Raw genomic sequence first — 16,017 nt, 5'->3', positions numbered from 1 at the left:
TAAAAGAACATGATTTTCCCTAATATAACTAATTTTTTTCTTTTTTCCCCCTCACAAAATTCTGTCTTTTATATTAGGGGTTCATGTGAAGTTCAGAATGGCTTGTGAAGTATGTAAATACAATTATTAATGGATGCTGTCACAACTGGAGGAAAGTTTGATTGAAAAAGCAATTGGGATGATTTTAACCAAACTGAAAAAAAAGAATTTGATTCTGATGAATTTAAATAATCCACTGGAATTGTACACAGCAGTAGTTGAAATACATTTAAAAACTAAATGCAGGGTACAGAAGGGTTCAAACTGTTGAATTTTTTTGTGTTCTTTTGCAGCCACATAAACAAAAGGACTACCTACCTTGACCCAAGACTGGCCTTTACAGTTGAAGAAAATCCAGTAAAACCTACTACTAGACAAAAATATGATGGGAACAGTACTGCAATGGAAATACTCCAGGGTCGTGACTTGAGTGGCAAAGTGGTTATAATCACAGGAGCAAACTCAGGAATAGGTAGGTTAATACTGTATGTAAGGTAAAATATGGCAAATTTTATCTTGCAGACTACTTGATTATTTAATTTTGTGTATTTTTGGTTTTCATACTCTATTTGCAGTTTTTTCATATAAAACCTCTAGTCAGAAAGCTATTTTCTAAAAATGTGAGGAGAATTTGGAGCTTACAGGAAAGCTACAGGAAACACATCAAGTACTGAAACAATTGATTTTTGTCTAGGAAAATATCGATGGAGGCATTTTACATTATGCAAATATATGAAGGATGGCTGTGAAAGAGAAGGGAAGTTTCTTTTTATGATCTTTTTATGACCTTGGTGGCTAGGACAAGGAATGAGGTTTGTATGGTTGCAGGGCAGCTCAGGCAGAATCTTTAGAAAAACTTCCTAATTGCCTGCAAATAAACTCAGGTAAAGATTTTCCAAGGAGGCTGCGGAATTTTTATCCCTGAAGGTACTTTCAGATGAATTTGATGATGAATTTGTGCCAGGATGTTTTACTCGATGCTCCTTTAGTTCAAAGAAATACAGTTTATGAAATAAATAAAATTTATGAAAGAAATACAATTTAGTAATCCCTGTTAGTTGTATTGTCTCACAGGTTCATAAACCCTTTTGGACACACAGGTTGTTCAGGTATCTGTTAAATATTACTGCTTCTGTAGTGGGTAAGCAAGATACTCAGGTAACTGTTGATCTTTTGTTGCCTTTTGTTGTTTGCATTTTTCTTTGTGATGGGATTACATCAATATTGAAGCATTCCTTTTGCAAATTATCGGGTGTTTTTTTAGTTCAAAATTTTGACTTAAATGCATTTTTAAGGACATTGGCAAACCTTGGAGACGTTCTGGAAAATGGGTTAATAGCAGGATTTATCACTCTGAATTCTCTTGGTCTTTATTTCTTAATTATATAAGGGAGTGTTATCCCACAGGAGTCAGATGAAGAATTTAGAGCTTTATTGTGCCTTGCAATTTAGGTCTTAGCAGCACAAATCCTGCTGTCACTGCCTGATATGCTGCTACAGATTGGCATTGCAGTTGTGGCAGTAAGTGCTGTACTTACCTGTCTCAATGAATTTGTGCTTTCTAGTGAGCTTTATGTTCCAAATTCTTGGAAACAGCATGTCTGTACATTGCATCCAGCAGTAGAATTTGCTTTGTATGCAACTTTGCAGTCTCTGACCATCTAAGAATTACCTGGACTCAGAGGGATTTGCCTTCAGCAGGAGCAGAGCTGCCATTCAGCCTTGCTGAATGAGTGGGAGGTGTTTCAAATATGGCCAAAGATTAATCCAATATAGATGATGGTTTTGTCAAGACGTTTTTTCCCCATGTTTCTCCCTTAGTTTATAATCTGGATTGGTCACAAGTAATCATCATATCATTGCTCCAGATCTTTATTTTTTGCTTCTGACATACATGCCCAAGTAAACAGACACACATATATCTATATGTAGATTTATGTATATATATTCTGATTTCTGTTAGTTGATGTGGGCAAAATATCATCTCTGCTCAGAAGCATACCAAGGAGAGTGAAATAAGTTAGTAAGTGAAATAATCACTTAGTGAAATAAGCCTTGGGCTTGTGCTGCCCTATGAGGTTAGGACTATAAGGAGTCCATAGGTATGAAGATGGCATATTTGTGATTAAGATGGTGTTATGGCCCATATAACTCACAATGCTTGCATATCATGTTGCATTTAGTGCTGCTTTAGTCCTAGGCAGTGTCTGGTGCTTCTCACCAGTTGCCATGGAGCATGGATTAATTAGCTTGTTCAAGGGGAGTCTTAACAGTTTTGGAGCTTATTTTGCAATTATTTTAGGATTTCAGTGCTGTGCTCCACTTTGTATTGTAGATATTCCTTTTAAATTTTTTGTGTATCTTGGAGGTCATAGTTTCCTCCCTGAGTATTTTGAGGAGTAAACAACTGCTGTGATTTCAGAACACCAAAATGTTTCCTTTTAGAGGTAAGCATAAATAATTCCAGGGAAATATTGTTGTCCATTAAGTAGAAAGAGAGAGAAAAATAATGTATTACTTGTTGAGCATTTGTACCCAGTAATAAAAGTAAAAAAATAAATCACTGAACCCTCTGATTGTTGTCCAAATGAGTTTCAGTGGTATATTTGAAAACAACTAACTATGATATCTGTCCATTTGTTGAGAAATGTTTCATTTCAAGATGGGTACAACAAAGATCAACCTGTAAGTTTGTAGACTGCAGTCAGAAAAATGCATTTTCAATTACTGCATTGCTGGATGCTCAAGATAAAGTTTGGAAAATGCTGAGAATCTCTTGAAAGATGGATGAACATCTAAGTGTTGCTTTTATTCATCTATACACACTTCTTTAAGATTGCAATGTTAAAAACAGATCAGCAGAGATGGAATGGTATCTTAATTCACTTTATTTGTGAATCTAATACAGGGAATCCTACATAGCTTGTCAGGAACACTTTTTTCCCTCACAGTTGAAAAATCTCCTCAACTTGTGAAAAATAGAGATGCTTGCTTAGTTACTGAGGGAATACTTGGGATGACTTCAGCAGTTTTAGGGTTTTAGTGTTGTCACACATTGCCTTGTTGCCATTAATTTTTCTTTACATGTCTGTAAACAGGGAGACAGCCCTGTGCTGGTTCGTTTCATTCCTGATTAGGAATGTGAACTGTAAAAATTTCCTAGATTATATACCCACTTTCTTAACTTAATCCTTAAAAGTGCTGTGAAAAGTGTGAGGGGAAAAAGTTCTAAAACATTACATTTGTAAACATTTAATTATTTTTAAGTAGCAACTTGGAAAAGGTTAATGAATCATTCTGTTCTTACAATATAAAGAGATCACAGCAGATCCAGATTTACCAGTGAAATATTTTTTTTCTTTTATTTTGGAAGCTTTTTCTTCTGACAGTGCAATCCAGCTATTTTTTGGGGTTTCTTTTCACATCTATTTCTTTTAAGCTCAATCAAAATTTTAGTCTGAATATCACATTAGAAATTTGAAGTAACTTTTGGTCCCAGTAAAGCTTGTATAGCAAAAACAAGTAGGACAGACTTACTGAACAGTTTAGTCTTGTGCTGTCAGTCCTGGTTTTAAAAGCATTTTATTCTCTGTACATTTAACCATGAGTAGTGGAAATTGTCAGTTGGTTCTGTTAGAGTCAGTAGGGCTTATTCATGAGGAATTGAAGGTGTGTGTGCAATTTTGAGTGTAGTTTTTCTGTTAAAGGGTCTCAACATGAGCTTGCAGAGAAAGAACTTCCTCCCAAGCCTTGCTCACCCATGTTGCCAGTAGAGGTCTGTGTTGCTCTTTGAAAATTCTGAACAAAAGCAACCTGGTGCTTTTTCCTATTCTTAGGAAATGCTCCTCTGTTGTTTGTGTTCTTAATTATTAGGGCTAGAATTGTAAATTTTTAAAATCATGTCAGCAGTTCCTCTAGGTTTAATTCATTCAGAGATGTGGTATTTTCAACTACGTGTGTAAACGATCTCAGATAATACATTTTTTTTAATTCTCTAACTTGGTTTTAGTATTAGAGAGACAGTTGTGTAGCTAGTATGATTTTCTGGCTTATATAAAAATTGCTGTTTTTAGGGATCATATATGACCTGTGTGACCTTGGGACCACAATGTGCTCTGGTTTCTGTGTCAGGTGCAGCTGCCTCTAACCCACGGTGACTGTGGAGTGTGTCTGAGTAGCGAAGTGCAAGTGGTGTTGCAGTGTATTGTGGAAGGCAAAATGGGTATGTTCTGTCCAGTCAGGCAGATTCCACAAAGTAAGGTTTTTCTGAATGCTTTCCCAAGATTTTATCACAAAGCTGTATTGATAAGCACAACCAAGCAATTGTTCAAACTGGGATTCTATTTTTTCTGCTAGATGAAGGTCAAAAGAAGCCTGTTCATTGCCTTTGTAAGGGATGCTCAGAACAACCAGATTAGGGTTTTTTCAGATGCTGAAGAAAATCCAGAAGCTCCAGCCAAAATGTGGTTTGTTGTATTGCTTTCCTTGATTATGTTTTAATATTTGTTTCTTCAAAATAATTGTTTAATGTTTTATTAATTGGAATTCTTTTTTTTTCTGGCATTTTTACTTCTGTGCAATGAGGAAGCCTTAGCCAGGAGAGAAGCTGTGCATTAGGTACTGTAAATCAATGCTTAAAAGCTAAGTCACTGCTCCAGTGAGTTTTTGGTTTGCATAGACATTTGGTGTGAGAAGTTACCATGTTTCTTTTACTTCTTGTACAGAACTTCAATACTAGCAGCTTCTGTCATGCTGGTGCAAAAGGTTGGGAAATGTGCTTATAATTTATCTCAATGAAATATCTCCTTTATGATATAAAAAACTGTTTTGAATGATTGGCCCTTTAATTTTTATAAATGAAAACCAGAAGTTTTTCCAGTTTATTCTTCTCTCTCATAACTTTTTCCCTTATGATGCTCTGAGCAACCTGGTGTAGTGGAAGGTGTCCCTGTCCCTGTCAAGGGATTGGAAGTGGGTGATTTTTAAGGTCCCTTCCAACCCTTTATAAGGAATCAAAAATTGACTGCTCTGTACCTGCAGGGAAGAGAATTTTGTGAATATGGGGAGCTATTGTAGCTATTTACTGAGGTTATTTGTGGGTGACAGCATTTTTACTGAGGCTTCATCAGCTTTCGAAAAGAAGGTAACATTTGCTGAATCCTAATTAGACCAGTGAATGGTCTCATTTAAGTCAAACTCTGATCATATGGGAGGAATAAAACAGATCCTTCACATACCATTGAGTACTTGATTTTATTAGTATTAGTCTGACTGTCTTAAATGTGTTCATTGTCTTTTGCTGCACTGCCTGGAGTTTGGTGGTCTAAGCCCACAGATGTTTGTCTGTCAGTAAGGAATTATTCAGCTCTGATTTTGAGCTAGATTGCAAGTTTTCCTTGGAAAATGTGCACATTTTTCTTTGAAAGCACTGTTTATTTTCTAGTTTCTCTCTCCCATTTTCACATGAAATAGTACTTAAAGACTGTGCAACTGGCAGGGCTTCTACAAAGGAACTGTTCAAGATAGCCATTGCTTCACATTCACTTTATGATTTCTTATATGGTTTTAGAATTTCCTTTATGCTGGAACACCTGAACTTTGTCAGCCTTGAAAAAATCAGCTTGTTTTTGTTGGATAGTTTGTTTTGGAAAAATAAAATCTTGTAGAGAAAATACATCTGTCTGTTTTTTGTCCGTATTGTTATTTTTCTCAGTTCTATTCATATGATGATTTGAAGATTTCTTAGGGAAAACTTCTTTTTTATCTGGCTTATTATGATGAAAAAACAGCAAGGTGTTTGCTCTGTAGTAATTTTTAGAGAGTTTCTTACAAGAGCAGAAAAAGGCATATGAGCTGGAGGAGCAAACTTGTGACAATGCTTCTTGAATGGTCTTTTCCCCAGTTTAATGAAGAGAGTTTGTTGTCTGAATCAAAATTAGTGTTCAGAAATGTATGAAATCCTATGGATTGATGAAACCTTCTGCCTGTTTATATTAGAAGAATTTCTGTATGTGATTCTGTTGTAGCTCAGTGGTGCACAGAGGAGGGAAAGCTGGGGTTTTGCTAAGGGGATGCATCTCCTGTTCTCAGCAAACAGCAGAACTTGTGGTGAAGGAGTTCTTACAGCCTTTGCATGGTTGGAGGTTTCCATGCTGGAAGTGTTTCACGTGTGAAGAACTGGACTGGTGCTTATTCGCAGAGGTTTGGTTTCAAAGCTTTTTGTGAGGCAGACAGAAAGATCAGCAGTATCTAAACCTGGATTATTTTTCTTGGCCAAGTCCTAGCTGTCCCTGAGACTGTTTTCATGGGATACTTCTGTATTTATTTGGCATATAAAAGCATGGAAGAGTTGTTCCTTGATGTATATTTTGATTTCTTGTGAATCTTAGGCTCCATGTGTCATGAATTATCTTATACCACATGAGTAGCACTACCATGAAAATGCTGGTGTCTGTATAGAAATTCTGTTGTTTCTTTCTTACCTAAACTTACACTTAGCTACTTTTTTTTTTCCCAGGCATTTCCTTTGTGGAAGTCCAAACCCTTGTACCAGGGATGAATTTTGCTGTACCAGTGTTTTGAGGGAATGGGAGTATAATGGTTTTCCAGGAGAGCCTGGGTCTTGCAGGAAGTATTTTTGGCCAGAGTAGAGTATTGGGGTAATTGATGTAGAAAAGCACAATTTATGGAGAGGACTCTGCCTGTGGGGTGGAACTTCTAATTCATCCTGTTGTGAGACGTTCATAGCTGTCAGTCAGGGATTAGTACTGATCTAGTCTGAACAATTAAAAATCCACAAAAGCTATTATTTTCAAAATTTGATTAATAGAAGAGGGTTCTTTTTAATTTGCAGTGCTGTATTCTTAAAATTTATGGCAGGTATAGTGAGTGAGTTTCCATGAGTGCCATCACTCTGTTTTAACTCTGGCCTTATATCATGGAATATTAATATTGCTCTGCTTTACATAAGGCTCCAACTGCTTACTTGTTACATACTGTAAATACTAAGAAGTCCTCTTGGACTTCCTGTAATTTATTTTTCTCATTGAATAAGCTGGAAATGGTGTCAGATGTTCATACTGCTTTTTCATGTCCATTTTGATGAATCTATTTATTACTTGTGTAATGAGCAGTACACATGGTTGGTTAGCCAAGTTATTGAACTTCATCAACCTTGGCTGAAATTCACAATGCATGTGAAACTGGTTGTAACATGTAAGAAATTACATCTGGGCTAAAAGGTTCAATAATGATTACTGCTTGTAAAGGAATATTTTCACAAAGGATGGGATTGAGCTCTGTGCCTGTGTTGTACTTTCTGGTATTCCTTTTACAGAGGAAAATCATATTTGTAGAGCAGGGAGCCTTCTTAGGTGGCACTTACTTCTTGTGTGCTCTCTAAGAGCTAGAGACTTTTCAACTTGATGCTTTTCTGTCTTTGGAAATACTTTTTGTTATTAATTGGAAATAGTTTTTATTATTTTATGCATACTTCATATTCTAGAGGTGAAAAGAGCTTTTGCATGATTCAGTTTGTCTTGTTGCAACATTGAGCTTACTCTTTGCATCATTTTGTGTCTTCATGTTTTGAAAACTTGTTGTGCTACAAGACCTGTTTGAATGCATACATACACATTTGTATTATGTTGGAATGTCTGTTAGATCGTGGGGATGGAAGAGTTTGCTAAATTCCTTCTGTTTTCTAATGACAGGATTGTAAGAACCTGGAAAGAGAAATACCAAAATCCTGACGTGATTAAAAGGAGTTTTATCTTCAGAATTTGTGAGGCCAGAATTTTGCCTGAATTAGAGAACAGGAATAGTACAGTGAGAAAGCAACTGATCTGATATTTATCCTACAATCTACAAATACACAGAGTTTTTTCAAAGACAGTATGTGATTTAGTAAAATAAATATGTCGAATGTCACATTCAAATGAGAATTCTTGCAAGAGTTCTCAGGGGAAGACCATCAAAACCAAAGTAACTTTTGTCTTCCTTTTTTAAAATCAGTTAATGGTATTTGTAGCTTTTAGGTCACACACTAAACTCTTAAGCCATTCTCTTGTTTTTATTTTTCTTCTGTGAGTGGAAGATTTTTTTTCTTCTTCTTTTTCCATTTATTCTATTGGTGCATCATTTTAATATGTTAGCTCTCTGTAGCCTTCTGTTCAGCTACATAACCTCAGTGTTTTTGTTCCTGTAACATCCAGCTGGTTTTGATTTCTTGCTGTACTTCTACATTATGGATTTCACTACTTTATCTGTTGCTTCAGAAAACTCCCTTCAGTCTGTCTTCAAATCGGAATAGTTTTGTAATAATACACTTTGTTTCCTCTCCTTCAAGTAATTCTCTTAGTCACTGTTTCTAAGTTCCTATTATTAGTATCTTCATTCTACTAAAAATACTGGTGAAGTTAGGTTTTCTGATTGTTGTACTTTCTTGACAGAAATAACATGTGTGAACAAGGAATTGTTGCAGTTCAGTTCGGGATGTATTTATTTAAATCTTGTTCATCCACTGTGACTCAAGGTTCTGTAAAATGAGTGTTGCTTAGAAATTTTTCATATTTTTCCCAGGTTAAATTTTTACAAGGTACACTTGGTGCCTCCTCATTATTTATTCTTTATCCAATTATTCTTTAACACATTACATTCTCTAACTGGGTTTCCTTTATTTTTTGTATAAAAATCAAAGTCATAAAACTTGTGGGGCATTTTCCCCTTGTAGTGATCAGTCAAAATGCTGCCTTTATGCAAAAAAATAACTGTTTAAAAGATTGTGGGGAGGTTTGCTAATTCTCCCATATCAAAACCAAATTGAAGGAAACAGTATCACGTTGTATTTTCACAGATTCAGGAACTCTGGGAGATTCTGGTCATGTTCCTCTTCTGCCACAGGCAAGCATGAGCAGCGTGTCTTGTTTCTGTACATTTGTACATTGGAGACATTAATTGTGCTAATTAAGATTTTGAGAAATATGTTACTAGCCCTATTTTACTTACGGAGCAAGGTATGGATGCAGTAAATTACCTAAATTTACAGGTTATGTCCATGTCCATACTCCAGTTTAAAGTGGGAGTTGGATTGTTCTGTCACAGGATAAAAGATATGTTTCTCTGAATGCTGCTCTAATTCTTCAGAAGAAGGAGTAATTAAGATATATTAGAAGTAGAAAATACAGCAACTAGAAAAGAAAGCTTTTTTAAGAAAGCTTTATTTGTTTGGGTCTGTGTCCAGCTGTGAGCAGATGCTGAGGGGTATAAACTTACTCTTGCTGAAGGATTTTTAATTCTGAAGGTAAAGTTGGATTATTTTGTGCCTTGCTAAGCAAAGAGGAGTGCATAAAAATATGCATGACCTATTTGGCAGCACACTTTTGGCATCCTGAGTGAATCAAGATTGTGATCTGTGAGGAGGTGTCTCACTCTGTTTCTGAATCTAATCTGTGGTCCAAGGAAAAGAGCTCAGGACGTCCTGGTTCTGTTCTTTGCATCTGGCACTTTGAACACTCACCTCTGGCAAAACAAAAAGTTCTGTGTCTAGGATGTAAGGCAGAGATTGGCTTCATAACAGATGAAAAACCTTGGTATGGATTGGTCCTTTGCTTTAGAGGATGATTGTCATTGAGCTCTTGGGGGGCTGCTGGTGTTTCCAGCTGTTAGCAGATAGACTTTAAATGTCTCCTAAAAAAATACAAATTAATTTTGGTGTGGGAAGATGCATGACACGTTTTCATGCACTTCCTGAAAGTGTGGCAAAGAGGTCTTTTGATATTTTTTTGCCCATGGCCTTACATTGTAATTAATGACTTCTAATTCTTGCTTGTTTTCCATTCTCCCTGTTTTTGTTAATACTGTTCTTATTCTCCATCTTTTGTTTCAGAACTCCATCTCCTGCCTTACTTTGTATGTCGGAACCACATGATGGATCATTTGAGTTACATAACAGCTTCCCATCTCCCTCTTCCCTTCGTAGTTTAAAGCTCACCCAAAGGTTTGCCAGTTTTTGAACTAGAGACACCAAAGAACTGCATCTTCCCCATATTCAGTTCTTTTTGCAGGATCCTCAAATGACTCTTATTAAAATCTTCCGTTGCTGCCAAATTAAACAAATTGTCTTATCTCATATGGCCCAAAGACAGAGGTGGGTGGTGACTGCCAGAAATCAGGTAGTGTTGTTTTAATTTTCAGTCTGTTCCTTTCCCCCTGATACAAACTGTGAGCTCCTTAGAACAGGACCTGGCTCTGTGTGTTTAATTCCCTAAGACATCTCTTTTTTTTTGTAAGCTAAACTGTGAGCTTTTCAGGACAGAACCTTGTTTTATTATTTATCTGTAAAATGTCTAGTGTGCATTTTAAAATCTGTAACTGTTTGTGTAACTGATATAAATAAATATCAAGTTTGTTTTAAGAAAAAAAATGGTCCAATTTATGTTGTAGCACTTTCTCTGTATCTTTACATAACACTGAGCATTTCTCATGAAACGACTTTGAGATTAAAGCTGGGAGTATCTAGCACTTTAGCTGACAGCACAGTGTGTCTTTTAATTATTCTGCCTTGGATGAAGTATTCCTCTTTGTTGAATTTACTTCTTTTATTAACATTGCACTGTTGTACTTGCCAAAAGGAGATTCAAAACATGCAACTAATTTTTTTTATTATGTTTAATTAGGGCTCAGCTCAGCAGTACAGAAACCTATGATAGTGTTGGCTTACAGAGGAACAGAAGTGTACTTGAAAAGAAACTAGACAATTTCTGGCTTTTTTTCTGCATTTTTGCTTTGGTGGGAAAAACTGTTGTGTTGCCTAAAGCTACTGCTGATGCAAAGAGCAGCTTTAGAGAAGAAATGTTTGCCAACCACATTTCTCTGAACTTGGAACTTCTTTTTTAAAAAAATCTGATTTAAATAAAAAAGCCCAGGAGACACAGTCAAAGATAAATTTTAATTTCTCTGGGATTTTTTTCTGGTCACTTGAGTAAGCTTGGCTGAGAAGGTATATAAAAAATAGCAGTAAGGGAAGAAAGAATCCCCAAAGTTTTGGAAAGGAGTCGGGGGGGAAAAACACCACCTCTCAAACCAGCTTTTAAAATCTAGTCGATACTGAATGTCTGATATGACTTGTGTTCCATTGGGAATGCTCTGAAGGCTGGCGCTTTCCCAGAACATAAACCTTTTCAAGGGTGTGTGCATTAGATGGAAACTGAAGTCTCTTTATTGTTGGCCTTTGCTACTGCTGCTGGAATTGGGTAAATCCTTTTGGGGTGTGTGTGTGACTGGTGTGAGTTTTGTTGCCCCTACCTCTCTTTAGCTCACCTCAGCTTTGCTGTTAAATAATGATAGAGCTACAGCAGCGTGAAAACAATCTTATTTATTTCCTTAATAATGTATTCAAGTAATGGTATTTATAAATAGGCTGGCTTTATTTAAACAAATAAACAAAAGAACTGGTCACTTATCCCATAGCTGCTAAACCTTCAGGAATGATTACTGCTGAGACATGGAGTGCCCTAAATGTCACATCAAATTTGATTGCTCAGACCTGATCTAGATTCCATCAAGATGCTGCTTTGATGTTGACTTACATTATGGGCAGATTTGTTGTTTTCTGCTACTCCAGATTTCAGTTAAATGTTTAAATTTGGAATTGTTTATTTTGCAGTAAAAATAGAAGTAGTGTGTTAACAACTGTAGTCTAACAAAATATTTTTTATCCCTTATGAATATAAGCATGTAATTCTGAATAATTAGGGTTTTTACTAAAATAAAGACTATGAGTCACACTAAAGTTCTGCTTATTTTGAGATAAAGTGCTATTTCAGGTTTCTTTTAAAATGTAACTCTATTTTACTTGACTTGGTAATGATACATTTAGATGCATTTTTAGGTGAAAAGGTTGTTTTTGTTTAGAAAATACGAAGTTGTGTCTTGAGTTGCTTCACATTCCGATGCCTCTCTGCCTTCATGATATGTTATCTGTTAGAAAGGAAAATAATTGTATGCAAACAGATAAATAAACTCTTTAATAAATTCTCCTTAAACATCAAATGATAAAGCCAAATGCTAAATTTTGATGTGTTTTTCTAAATGCAGTAATTGATTTGTGTTAGGAAAACTGGCTGACTTGCTTGCAAGAAGCCACATTGTCATTTTTAAACACAATCAAAAGAATACATGGATTTATTCTATGCTTGAAGAAACACAGAATAAAAAGCTCAAACAGAGTAATCATCTGTTGTAGATGTGATACTAAGATATGACTAGTTGTATTAATTTCTGCAACTTTTTTAGTATTGGTAAAATGCCACAGTCCCCTGGACTTACACACTGCACTTCAAAAATACTCAGCAAAATTTGGTTTGGAATTTGGTAGGAGCATGAGCCTATAATAGATGAAGAAGGGCAAAATGAAAAATCAAGACTGGAAGTTGGTTTTTTTTTTTCCCTCTTAAAGGAGTGTTTCTTATCTAAACAGAGCTTTGGGATTGGTTGAAATGGAAGGTGCAAATCTGAACCCTCTTTGACTGTGATTTTCGGTCACTGATGCACATCTAAAGCAAGGAGTGGATATGAAAGGTAAAACTGGGATTTGACAGAAAATCCAGTTCTTACCTCTGATTCTCCTTCTCTTCCCTTCAGTCTAATCCTGGCCACTGTTCATCTAAATGCACATTACAGGACCTCTTTGTATTTAGATGACTTGGGAAGTGAAAAAATACCAATCTTGATTGGGATGATCTCTGCAGTTTAGTACAAAATTTCAGTTTTGGTTTTGTCTCTCCTTATGTTTCCATTAGATTGTTTTAAGACTGTCTAACTTAGTTGAAAACCACAGTATCTCTGAGTAGCATCTCCATGTATTTTAGGGGCAGACATTTAGTGGTTGGTGGGAATTGCCTTGACACAACCCAAGAAAGGTCTTACCTTGGACCTTGACAGGTGCTTTGGCTCTGTATTTAACGTGCTGCATTCCCACTCCAGGGCTCATTCCTTGGCTGTTATTCCAATGTTTATATTGGCTAGCAGCACCTCTACACCGTGAAGGATTAGTAATGTGTGTTTTGAATCTGCTGTGGGACCTTGGGGTAGCTGAGATACTGATCAGTGTTGGGTGAAACAGCTGGAAGGACTCAAGTCTCAGCTGCCTTCATGTCTGCTGTGGTGGCATCATAGATTTGGGTTGGTGGATGTCTTGAGGCAGTGAACTGGAGCAGATCCCAAATGGGATTGCAACCCCATGGCTCTTAGTTGCAGCATATTTATAATGAATGTCCCTGACATGGTCTCTGTGCTGGATTTTTGCTTGCTTGCAGCACCATCAGTCACGAATTCAGCTTGCTTTCCCTCAAATGATGCGTTTTTAATTTTTTACAGGAACAACAGGCAACAGATATTTATAATCCCATTAATTTAGGAGTGTTTTAAAATGTTTGTTTAGTGTTGCGCTCCCTTCAGAAGAAACAAAATATTTTGAGGTTTTGTCACTGACAGCAGCAGTGCACTTACTGTTAAGAATAACTTGGCCTTGCCCAAGGCAGTGTATTGCAAAAAAGTGTAAGGAGTGCATATTTTTGGGTTGGTTAGATGGAAAACAGAACCAATGCATTAGTCATCCTGTTTCATTTGGGTTGGCTTTTTCTGTGCTTCATGACCCCAAGAAAAACACGTTTGTCCAATTTACACACAAAGGGAGAGGCAGGATGTATCTTTGATATAACATCACATTTAAAATGAACAATATCACTATGTGTCATTGCCATGTGCCTGCAAACACATGGAAACAAAGGCAGCATTAGTACTCCATGGGAATTGCTCATTTTGAGTCTCTTAAAATATCTTGGTGCTTTCTTTGCTTGAAAACTTGCATTCTTTGCTTGAAAACTTGCATTTGGAGCAAGTTGAATAATGTGTCTCTTAAGATTTTTTCCTAAATATCTGTACTGAAGCAGAGTAGATGTGGCCAAGCAATCCTGATGAGGAATGCATGGTGCTTTTTTGGCTCTGGAAGGTGTGAGTTTGTCAATGATGTGATGTTTTGCATGTGACTGAGCAAGCTCTGTTGGATGTTGCACTCTGGAACCTCCAGCACAGGCAGCAGCAATCCTGGCTTCAGCAGAGTCTTCTCTAAATCACACCTCAGCGTTGCAGTGTTTCAACCTGAAAAGAAGCTTATCCAGAATTCTTTATCACTTTATCTGTAGCACATTTGAATCTTCTTTGCCCCTGTCCTGAGGAAGTGTTGAATAAGATGAACTGATTCACTGTCTCTGGTGGTTTAGGTCTTCCAAGTCTGAAGAAATCTAAGTGATTTTTGGGACACAAGTATCATTGTCATTTCTATGTAGTTCTCTTGAGTCCCAAAAATCAGAAAACAGTCTGTTTGCTGAGATGCAGCAGTTGGGATGAGAGTTTTGAGTTTTAAAGACCATTTGTAGCAAGCAAACCCTGTAGGCTTTTACGCTGAGAACTAAGTTGTTCAAAGAAAGATGACATCATTGTGGTTCAAATGTGTTGAAAAAGGACAGCTCCAAGCCAAGGTATCCTGGAATATTTGGGCAAAGGTAGGGAAGCTGAAGAAAAGAAAAATGTTTTTGATTTTTTTTCTTGTGTATTCAAACTTCCTTATATTTGAAATAAAGGAATGTTTTAAAACATGTAAAGGCCTGACGCAAATTCTTTAGAAGATGTCCCCCAGTGATGGATGGACTGTATGCTGTCTGTTTAAACAAGAAATCACTGAAATTCTTTTCCCCTCAGTGAATCCCTTTCTCTGTTTTATAGAGGAGGTTGCACCATTTGACAGAGCCCTGTACTCATCTGGGGTGTGTTGACACAGTGTAGTTGGCATTAATTGAGCGATGCTAACTGCTTCTTAATTGACACCATTAGCTGAAAATCTGCACCAAAATTCAGTGGCAGTAGTTGACTGCAGATAGCCAGGAATGTGAGAATATTGAACAATCATCATAGAAGATGAAGAATGAAACTGAGTGCTAATTTCTGGGTCTTTATGAAAGAATGCTGTAAGAAAGGGCTGAAGGGTTTTAAATGTCTCTAGCAAATCCCATGTGCTTGTAGCTCTCTTGTTAGTTCTGCTCCCAGTCCTTTGGGTTAGCTGGTGATGTAGAACTGTTCCATAATGTTTATCCTCATGTATGTCTTATTCTTAAAGAGGATTTTCACTTCTGAGTGTCGGATTAGAGCTCGTTCAGCCGGAGCACCAGCAGCAAGAGTAGTTGATCTCAGCACAAACTTGAGATTTCCAGGGCAATTGCTTGAAATTAGTTTTATAAAACATTTGCTCAAAATAGTATATTTAAATACTCCATACAATGCAGTGATTGCTTTTCCAAAGTGGACGTTATTTAAGTATGTTATTCTCCTGTCACGTTTGGGAGAAGAGTCTCTTTTATTCTTTGTAATTGGTTGTCCTCGATGCTCAAGTCTATAATCCTAGGCTGTATTTCTAGTGTAGTTTTTCCTTCTTTTAAAAACTCCACAACTGGTATATAACTTGTTGGCAGTGGGCTGTGCTATCTCTTTTACCTGGGTTAAATAGCTCCTATTGCCTGTGGTACAGGGAAGATTCACCACTGGAGGATATCAATTGTTTCCTGGAAAAGAAGCTGTTGATGTCCCTTCACTGTGAAAGGGTTGTGTCACTAAATGGTGGCAGCCTCAGATTAAGTGATGTTTTAAAGAAATCTTTGGTTCTTTCGAAGTCCAGAGTTATTTTTGTGGGCAGAATTAAGGTTTCTCTGGTTCCTTAATTGTCCATGTCCCTTTCATAGTCATTCAGACTTCTCTTTCCATGTAACTATTGTGATTTTAAAAAAGATTTTACTGTTTGGGTGTTTATGATCTTCGTGGTTTAACTTTGGTGTATGAAACCACATTTGATGTGGATTGTGATTCAATGGTAACTTTCATAAAGAGGTAAGATTTTTATTTATAATGTTTAAGTAGTTTTGTACT

General features: G+C 36.6%; 1 protein-coding gene across 5 annotated transcripts in view; it reads left to right on the top strand.

Annotated features, from left to right (window-relative positions):
- WWOX (WW domain containing oxidoreductase) overlaps positions 1-16,017 on the top strand; it is a 463,245-nt gene that overhangs the window by 3,929 nt on the left and 443,299 nt on the right. For all 5 annotated transcript variants that reach the window (XM_085071485.1, XM_085071484.1, XM_085071486.1 and 2 more), the window contains exon 4: positions 333-511. In XM_085071485.1, coding sequence (XP_084927611.1) covers positions 333-511 — 179 coding nt within the window. The remainder of the gene's footprint in view (positions 1-332; positions 512-16,017) is intronic.

This window comes from Lichenostomus cassidix, chromosome 11 (genome assembly GCF_008360975.1).
Source record: "Lichenostomus cassidix isolate B80296 chromosome 11, HeHo_3.0, whole genome shotgun sequence".
NCBI classification, from domain to species: Eukaryota; Metazoa; Chordata; class Aves; order Passeriformes; family Meliphagidae; genus Lichenostomus; species Lichenostomus cassidix.
Note: the sequence above shows the minus strand (reverse complement) of the source record. Positions and strands in the feature narration are given on the sequence as shown.